General features: G+C 59.8%; 1 protein-coding gene across 3 annotated transcripts in view; it reads left to right on the plus strand.

Annotated features, from left to right (window-relative positions):
* The window catches only part of FGFR3 (fibroblast growth factor receptor 3), a 16707-nt gene extending 14050 nt beyond the window's left edge, over nt 1-2657 (plus strand). For all 3 annotated transcript variants that reach the window (XM_006893597.1, XM_006893598.1, XM_006893599.1), the window contains 6 exons: nt 689-879; nt 1040-1162; nt 1269-1339; nt 1582-1719; nt 2286-2391; nt 2511-2657. In XM_006893597.1, coding sequence (XP_006893659.1) covers nt 689-879; nt 1040-1162; nt 1269-1339; nt 1582-1719; nt 2286-2391; nt 2511-2657 — 776 coding nt within the window. The remainder of the gene's footprint in view (nt 1-688; nt 880-1039; nt 1163-1268; nt 1340-1581; nt 1720-2285; nt 2392-2510) is intronic.
* Nucleotides 2658-9807: the final 7150 nt, after the last annotated feature.

Consider the following 9807-nt stretch of genomic DNA (forward strand, 5'->3'; position numbering starts at 1 on the left):
ACTGGGCGGTAGGTGAGGGGGGAGCGGGCACTGGGCGGTAGGTGAGGGGAGGAGCGGGCACTGGGCGGTAGGTGAGGGGGGAGCGGGCACTGGGCAGTAGGTGAGGGGGAGCGGGCACTGGGTGGTAGGTGAGGGGAGGAGCGGGCACTGGGTGGTAGGTGAGGGGAGGAGTGGGCACTGGGGGGTCTGCATGTAGGGTGGTAGGTGGGAGTGGGGTGAGCAGGGTGGGGGCTGAAGGAGGGAGTCACGGTGGGAGAAGTGGTAGGTGAGGGAAGAAGTGGGCACTGGGGACCAGACAGGTGGTAGGTGCGGGGTGGAAGTGAAAGAGCGGGAGGAGGGATGTTGGGGTTAGATGATGGGAAGAGAGAGGTAGTAGGGGAGAGGTGGGAGAAGAGAGGCGGTAATTTGGGCTGTGGGGAGAGGTGACTGGGACTGAGATGGTAGGTGTGGCCTGGCACTGAGAAGAGGTAGCTGGGGTCCGAGGCCATGTTGCTGGGGCTGCATGAAGGGGCACGTCCTGGTTGGAAAGGGACGGGAAGCAGGGGCTGTCTTCAAGGTGGTAGCGGGTGGACCGGTGATAGGTGGCAGTTGCTGTCACGTGGGGGGGCCTGCAGCTGATGGTCTCCACAGGCCTAGTGGGTTGGGGTGGCCAGGCCTGTTTCCTGGACCCTGACCCTGGACTTTGCAGGGCCCTTGTACGTGTTGGTGGAGTACGCGGCCAAGGGCAACCTGCGAGAGTACTTGCGGGCGCGGCGGCCCCCGGGCATGGACTACTCCTTCGACACTTGCAAGCTGCCCGAGGAGCAGCTGACTTTCAAGGACCTGGTGTCCTGTGCCTACCAGGTGGCCCGGGGCATGGAGTACCTGGCCTCCCAGAAGGTGAGGACGGGCAGAGGTTCCCCTGAGGTGACAGCAGGGTTGGGAGCCAGAATAGGTTGCCTGGGGTGGGGTAGGCAGGTGGTCTGGACTGTGGGGGACCCAGTGCAGGCAGCGCTGGGCTGAGTGGGGTCCATCCTTAGCCTGTGGTCCCCTTGCCCAGTGCATCCACCGGGACCTGGCCGCCCGGAATGTGCTAGTGACAGAGGACAACGTGATGAAGATTGCTGACTTTGGCCTGGCCAGAGATGTACACAACTTGGACTACTACAAGAAGACCACCAATGTGAGCCCAGCTCAGGCGGGGCAGTGGGGGGCAAGGGTGCCCGGGCAGGTGGGCCCAGGGGCCTTCAGGGGAGCTGGTCTGAATGCCCTCCCCTCTTTCTCCCCAGGGCCGGCTGCCTGTGAAGTGGATGGCGCCCGAGGCCCTCTTTGACCGAGTCTACACACACCAGAGTGATGTGTATGTTTGCCTCGTGGGTGGGGGCGGTTAAGGGGGCAATCTGTGGGCTGGAATCTGGGGTGAGACTCTACCTGCAGGGAGGGGGCACTCAGCCACCCCACACCCAGCCCGCAGGCCTGCGTCCCAGCCGTACTGTGTACGCCAAGTCTGTCCATCCTCAGCCCTGGCTTGCCCTTGTTGGTCCCCGGGTCCCCAGGGTGGGGCTGCTGGACCGGACTCACTGACCTGCCCCCCCCCAACAGCTGGTCCTTTGGTGTCCTGCTGTGGGAGATCTTCACACTGGGGGGCTCGCCGTACCCCGGCATTCCTGTGGAGGAACTCTTCAAGCTGCTTAAGGAAGGCCACCGCATGGATAAGCCGGCCAACTGCACGCACGATCTGTAAGTGCCCTGTCCCTCTCCCTGGGCTTGGGTGGGCAGGGGCAAGGTGTGGGTGGCCCGGCTGTTCTTCTCTCCCAGGGCCTGAGCGGACTGGGGCAGGATGTGGGTGACCCTACTCTCCTGAGTGATGGTGGGGACGCAGGTCTCAGTGGGCTGGAGTACAGTGCAGGTCACCCAGCTGTTCCTTTCCCCCAGGGCTCGGGTGGGCCCTAGCTGGGTGTGGGTGGCCCGGGTCTCCTGTGTGATGGTGAAGGCATGGGCCTGGGTGGGCTGGGGTAGGGTAGGGATGTTCCAGCTGTGTCTCTCCGCTGGGGCCCAGGCACTCTCCCCCTGGGGCCCGGGTGGGCTGGGGCACTCCGGGTTTCCTGAGTAATGGTGGAGACACGGGCCTGGGTGGGCCGGGGCAGGGTGCGGGCAGCTGTCTCTCCTGAGTGATGGGGGACGTGGATGTAGCAGCTGCCTGTCTCCCCCCAGGGCTGGGTGCGGGTAGCCCCACTCCCCGGAGTGATGGGGGAACACTGGCCTGCGGGCTGGGTGTGGGTGCCTGAGTGCCTGTCCCCCCCCAGATATATGATCATGAGGGAGTGTTGGCATGCGGTGCCCTCCCAGCGGCCCACCTTCAAGCAGCTGGTGGAGGACCTGGACCGAGTGCTGACAGTGACGTCCACCGACGTAAGTGCAGACCCCAGGCTCCGTGCTGGCTCAGGTCACAGGGCACGTCCCCTCAGTCCAGGGAGTGGTGGGAATGGGGGCCTGGGCTGCAGTGCTGACCCTCACTCCCGCCCACACAGGAGTACTTGGACTTGTCAGTGCCCTTCGAACAGTACTCACCTGGTGGCCAAGACACGCCCAGCTCTGGCTCATCGGGTGATGACTCCGTGTTTGCCCACGACCTGCTGCTGCCTGCACCGCCCAGCAGCGGGACCCCGCGAACGTGAAGGGCCACCCGGCGGAGCCCCCCACCAGTGTGAGACCTGGGCCTCTGGCTCTCGCCACTGCACTGTGCAGTCGACTACTGGGGCCCACTGACCCCCCGGGCCCCAGTTAGGATGGACGGACAGAGAGAAAGAACCTTTGTGTGTGTGTGTGTGTGTGTGTGTGTGTGTGTGTGTGTGTGATGGAGTGTCCTGCAGCCTTCGGGTGTGGGGTCCCCACGCTGCTGTACAAGAGCCTTAGCTCTGTGCCATCTGTGCCTGTTGCACCTAGGGGCCTTCCTTCCAGGGGGACCAAATGTAGAATGTAAGGGGGCTCCCTGTGGAGCCCCCTGGGGTGGGGAGCTGGGCCAGACTGCTCTTTGCTGGCCCCCCACCCACCGCCATCCCAGGGGACACACGCAGGCCTGTCTTGGGCCTCAGCCCTGGCGATGCCCAAAGCTGAGCCTGCCAGGTAGCCCCTGAGAGGCCTGCGGAGTGGCACCGTGCACCGGGGAGGGGGGTGGGGTGTCAGTAGGCAGGCCCCCTGTCCTCCAGGCTCTCCCACTTCACCCTGTCCCCTGGAGACTGAGATTACGGGTACCTGAAGGCAGGACAGCCTTTACTTCTATCTGAAAGGTTTATTCCAGAAACAAGTGTATATTTCTATAAATAAGCGCCGTGTATATGAGATATATACATACAGATATATATATAAATGTCCATATGGAAGAAGCTAAGGCTGGTACAACTGAAGCCCAAGGTCCTGGGGATGTGGGAGAGGTGACCTGGGGGGCAAGGCCCCGTGGGGGGCAAGGCAGACACAAGGGAAGCAATGATCTGCTAACACAGTTTTGTTTTAAAAATTGTACCTGGACTGTATATTTGTAAAGTTAATTTATCAACCCTCGAGTCCTCGTCCCCGCCATGTTTGTAGCCTTTAGCCAGCCAAATGGCAGAGAGTTTAAAAGTTTTAACTTATTAACAGCTGAGAAAGTTTATGCCACATTTACAGGGATTGCAAGAATGTGCACGTGGGGCGAGGGGCACAGGGACCCCAGGCCTGCCTGTCCCCCAGGCCAAAGCCAGCCCCTCACAGCCTGAAAGATCCTTTTGTTCGAGGTGATTCTGGGAGGAATCCCTTTTCTTTGTGGGGGAATTTCAGCCCCAGGACTTTTTTCTAGATGCGTTATTTTGGACTTCAAGACGAGTGGGGATTTTCATGCAGGTTCTGTTTGCCGCCTTCGGAGTGTGGCGCTTCGAGCCAGAGGCTGGGCCTGCACACGGCTTCAGATGTTATTAGATGTTACAAGTTTATATATATAATTTATTGAGTTTTTACAAGATGTATTTGCCGTAGACTTAACACTTCTTACGCAATGCTTTAGACGTTTATAGCCTGGGCTGCTACCTTTCAAAGCTTGGGACCGAAATTCATGAATACTGTTTTGTGACTTTTTTTTGTACTGTTCATGGGTCTCAAGTCTTGGGTGGCTGTCCTGTGCTTGTGGACACCACACAGGGCAGGTGCCCAGGGCAGTGCCTGGATATCAGGGCCCAGCCAATTTGTGGCCAAAGGTCTCGGCCCAAAGCGGCAGGCTGCTTTTGTTAACCTGGCAGGTATACCCTCCAAAAAAGAAAATTAAAGACAGGTTACTTTCTTGCCTTCTGGATGCAGTGTATTGTTTGTCCCCCAGGGAGGGTCGGTCCCTGGAGTGGAGTGAACGGTGGTTTTCTGAGGTCCCAGAGGAAGGTAGTCTTGGGCCTGGAGGCACAGAGGGGACCAGCTGCCCAACACAGGAGAGGCCATGTCCCCAGGACAACTTGGGGGAGGGTGTTCCAGTGTGATGAGCTTGAGACCCCAGTGCTTTTGTTTCTGTGTCTGTGGGACTTCGGAGGGCAGGAAATACGGGATTCCCAGATGCCTGTGAGAGGGGACAGTGAGACTGGGGGACCAGAGCTTGTGCTAGCCATGGATACTTGTGTCCTTAAGCTGACCCTCTGGTGAATTTTCAGAGGCAGTAAATCAAACGGGAGGTGATTATCCACAGTTGCCCTAGGCATTGTGGACCAATATCTTACCACTAGGCCAACAGAGCGCCCTAGTATCCCAAACGTGGCCCAGGAGGACAAAGCCTGGACAAGCAGCACCCCCTCGTGGGCACTGGGGGCATTGGCCGATGTCAAACTATCCTAGCAGGTTCTGAGGTCCGGCTCTTCACCCATCACCCTTCTATCCTGCAGGAGGCAGGTGTCCAGCTATGTCCCTGGTGGGTTGCCCGAGTTCCCTGTGGACTGGCCAGTAAAATAAAGCACTTACTGCTGTCCTCCAGTCCCCCCCCCCCACACCCAGAGGCCTCTCCTGCCACACGCTGGCCCTTTGTGGTGCTAAGGTGACTAGCAACAGATCCCAGTTAGGTAGTTAAAATCTCAGAAACCACGAAGACTGCACTAGCATGGGGGCGGGGGGAAGCTTGACACAGCTACATACATCCACGTAAGTGGAGTAAGTCCAGGAAGCTTTCCACTCTGCTGGGAAATGCATCGCCTCTGGAGTCCATGCAGTTCTGACCCCAGCCCGCGGGCTTGGCCTTTCTGCAATGACCGTACACCTTGGATCTGGTGCTTCTGTGCCCAGGCCCCAGGCCGTAACGTGGGCCTTGTCAGGGCGCGTGCCGTTTCATGGGGAATGTATCCCCTTCCCAGAGCAGCGCAGTTCTGTGTCCCCCCAAAGGCAGATCGCGGGCACCACTTAATGCTGGGCCGGGGGACAACGTGGGGCAGTGGACTGAAAGGAGCCAGGGCAAGGGGCGGCCTTCCAACCCACAGAAAAGGACTGGCTCCAGCGGGGCGGTGTGGGGCAGGCTGGGTGGGCACTGCGTTCCGAGGGCAAACCAGGTCCACCCCAGTGGCCACGCCCCTTTACCTGGCACCTGAAAACTTACATGCCCACACTCCTGTGCCCCGCCCCTGTCTCCTGTGGCTCCGCCCCTTCGCCGAGAGCCTGGAAGCTGCCATTCGCCAGCTTCTCTGTAGCCCCGCCCCTTCAAAAAAAAGCCCAGAAGCTCCCATTCACCAGCTGTAGCCCCGCCTTCTCCAAAGCCCAGGGGATCCTATACGCCAGTTCTCCTGTAGTCCCGCCCCCTCGCCGGCAGCCTGAAGCTCCCATTCGCCAGCTCTCCAGTAGCCTCAGCCACGCCCTTCCCAGTCCCGTGGGTTTCAGCGTCACTCGCAAACGGGCTGGATCGCTGGGAGGGTCGGAGGTCCCCACGCCCCTCACCTGCACGCTCCTCCGAGGGCCCTGGCATCTCCTGGCACCCTGGGCCCAGGTTGGCACACGGAGTTTAGTGGGCACGCCTTCTCACGCCACCTGCCTGCCCTGCCCTCGCTAGACTCCTGGCCGGAGCGGGGGCGCAGGGACTCGTCTTCATTCCTGTTTCCGGCCCCTGGTGGCCTTTAGAATCCTCCCCGCGTTTTCAGGGGCGGCCCGACCCCACCCCCCCTATGTTCTCGACAAGGTCCACCTCTGGTCACCGTTCACCTTCCCATCAGGGGCAACCTTGTCCCGAGCGACCCCCTCGCTCACGTCCACTAGGAGCCAGCTCCGAGTCCGGCACCCATGGCCACCGCCAGCCTGGGCGTGGGTGGGGATGCCTTTCGGAGCCATTTGGACTAAGGCGGTCACGAAGGACACGTTCCCATACAGAACCGCCCCGCCACCTGCCAGGTGGGCTCCCCGCCATTGCCTGGGACACGGCGCCCCCGTGTGGGCCAGCGGGGAACTGCACGGCTTCGCAGGAAGCCCTTCTCTCCCAGGTACCTGCAGGTGGACACCGCCAGACGTGTTAGCCACGTGTGCCACCGGGGGTTCTCGTGTCTCCTGAGCCGTCTCCAAACTAGGACAGCCGGACGCATGACCCTCAGCCTGAGGACGTGCCCCTTACTGGCCTGGCATGTGGAGTGCTGGCCCTCTGAAAGGCAGCACCTCAGCGACTAACAGATTCTGCTCTCAACCCCCAGGACTGAGCTCGTCCACCACTTCTCGTCTGCGCTGATGCTCAGGTGCTGGTCAGGAGTCCTGGGACTGCCCCTCCTCCGGCCCTGTGCCGTTCAATGTTTGAATCGTATTTAATAGACCAATTAGGAAAAGGCCCCAGGAAGCCATCAGACCTCCTCAGCTCACAGGGGCCCTGTGCCTGCGGGCACCTCTTCAGTGGACTGGGGTGCTGGGCAGGGCCTTTGCTCAGTTCTCAGCACTCATGGGCCCAGATGCTGGGATGGTGGGAAGCAGCTCAGGGCCAGCTGGGAGGCCAAGCTGAGGCTTCATAGCTCTCATCCACCCTGGCCTGCACAAAGAACCTCTTCCACCCCATCCCGTGTGCAGGACCTGCTGCAGGTCAGGGGGTGGACTGACGGAAGGATGGGGACGAGCTGCTGTCGTTCCCTGCTGGACAGGACAGTCAGGTGGGCGAGTGTGAGGTCACCATGCTCACAGAGGCGAGCAGAGGAGGGGGTTGATCAGATGGCAGGGCTGCACAGAGTCCATGCAGGGTGTGAGGTCATGAGGTGACCATATATACAGTGACCATGGGTTATAGGGGAGAGGACACCCTAAGATGGGGAGAAGCCCGGTGACTTCTGGCCATTGGAGTGGCTGAGAGACAAAGGGCCAGGTGGGGGCCAGGAAGACTAGGGAGATGGACCAGGCCCATGGATGTTAGGGGGCCCTCCCAGGGTCTTTCCACCTGTAGACCCTCAGGGCTGTGGGATCAGACACAGTGGGTCCTCAGGTGGCACAGCCTAGATTATGGGACTCCCAGTGCACTGAAGTGGGAGGAAGGCATGAGTGGTAGGGAATATCTAGATCCTCCAGGAGTCCACTGGGCTGCAGAAAGACCTGGAACACCAGCTCAGTCTGCTCACCAACCTCAGCACAGGCAGTGGGCCATCGGGATGCCAGATGGCTGTGTCCCCAGAACCCCCCCAACACCTGAGTGCTCTCTGGGCAGCCTAAGCTTGCTGAGATCCTGGCCAGCAGCAGGGCCACCTGAACCCAAACAAAAACCAGAGCAGCAGCCGCCGGCAGACAGGTAATCAAGGCATCGCTTTATTCCATCATCAGCACCCTTCAGGTAGCACTGAGGAGTGCCCGGCGCGTGGACAGCCAGGCCCCGTCAGAGGCTCTGCACGCATGGCTGCCACAGGACAGGGGGGACAGGTCACATGGGGTGTGAGCACATAAGACGCTGGATGGCCAGGGCATGTGACGGGTGGACTGAGGAAGCTAGCCCATCCAGCCGGCGACCACCTGGATTCTTCTAGAAGGCTTCTCCCGGCCTTTGGCTCAGGAAACTACTGAGCTGGCACTTGAGAAAGGGTGTGGGGGCTCAGACTCAGACAGCAGCTGGAGACTGGGGGGTCAGGAAAGGTTGACAGCCATGTGGCCCGCAAGGTTCCAGGTGCTGTCAATTTCAGGGCCATCGAGAACCTTTGGCCCAGGGGTTACTTGCAAAAAATTAACATGATGCTCTGCACCATTTTTGTTTGAAATCTGGATTCTGGCATTCACAAAGACTCTGAGAGGCACGTGTCGCTGTTTGATTCCATTTCATTTCTCCAGGAGGAGTGAAGGTTTTTGTTTTCAGTCCCTAGTTCAGCCTCCCACAGGAAGAGCGGAAGGGTCGAGGCTTGGGCACCATGCGGTGGTCTGGGGTGGTCCCCTCCAAAAGCTCTCGTTTATGCAGCCACTATTTCAGACAACTCCCAACTCCTGCAGACTTCAGGGGGAACATTCAGGTACAGTGAAAATGGGTGCAAACGGACACACGGGAGCTGGCCGGAAACTGCCAATGTTGATGTTCTAATTGAGACAGAAAGCCGTGCAGTCTCTGTGGGGTTCTGGACGGGGGACACAGAGGTTGTCCAAGGCACCGACCACCAATCCGGGGGTGGCTGGAGGTGGTCTGCTCAGTGACGGTTTTGGGTGGGCAGGAGATGGGACGGGAGAGGGATGGCAGAGGCAGAAACAGAAGCAACCGGCCAAGGCAAGGACGGAGATGAGGACGTGGTCATGGCACAGCGGGCCGTGGAGTGCGCCCCAACGAGGAGAGAGCTCCCCAGAACCATCACCTGCTGGGGCTTCTTTCCAGAGGGGAAGGACATCTGACAGACGAGAACCAGGCGAGTATAGCGCGTTCACAATAACTTATAAATACCCAGCAATCACAACAATTCAGTCAGCAAAGTACAAAACCCTCTTCTAGTTCCTTCAAAGTCCTACGCAGAGAACGCACCCAAAAAAGCTGTCAAGGGCAGTGCAGGTCGCCGACGCCTCACCTCCTGTCCCTGCAGACCTGGGTCTTGTTCACCTGACTCCTATGCTTATCAAATTCCTATGTCAGTGTCAGCCCTGAAGGTGCTGAGTGGACACAGCTGGAGGTGTGGGTGCTCCTGGGGCCCCTCCACTGAGCGCGGCCCTGTGGTTGGCACTGCCCACGGCGTGCAGGGCTCTGAACCCGTCACCCTCAGGATGTCGTGACGCGGTGACATCACGCTGCTTCGGAGTGTGGCCGACCTGTTCTAACAGAGCTGAGGGCCCTGAGCCTGTCCAGCCCAGCACCCTGTCCCCCTCAGTAGAAACCACAGAAAGCGAGAGTGAGCTTTGGCCAAGGGGGGCTGCCAAGCTGGGTCCCGTCCGTCCACCCCCACGGTCACGGGGAAAAGACAGTCGATGTTCAGGAGTGCGTGCACCACCATCAGGTGGCCGCCGAGAGCTGAGTGGACACGTGCCTGTTCTCGCACAGGCCTGACTGAAAGCCACAGAGGAGCAGATGTCACAGCCGGTTCTGAATCGAGCTCTACCGACTAGTTTACCGATCTTCAGAGCTGACGGCTGTTCTAGAATCTGCCTCAGACGTGTCCTGGGGAAGCGCTTGCCTGCCTGCCCCACGTGGTCACGTCCCTGCGGCACCTCATCCACCTCACCTCGGCCAGTCTAGGCTCCTTCCCGGGGGCAGAGGTCCAGACTGATGGAATCTTCACGGAATGATGGAAAATTTACCTGATTACGGAAGTTTCTGATTTATTCCAGAAAAAAGAAGAGATCTGCCACTAGGAACCGCCTCCCGGCTGCTGGTGTCACAGCATGGCTGAGCTTCAGCCTGGGAAGGAGCAGAGC

This window comes from Elephantulus edwardii, unplaced genomic scaffold, assembly GCF_000299155.1.
Source record: "Elephantulus edwardii isolate Elephantulus edwardi_28Jun2011 unplaced genomic scaffold, EleEdw1.0 scaffold00129, whole genome shotgun sequence".
NCBI lineage: Eukaryota > Metazoa > Chordata > Mammalia > Macroscelidea > Macroscelididae > Elephantulus > Elephantulus edwardii.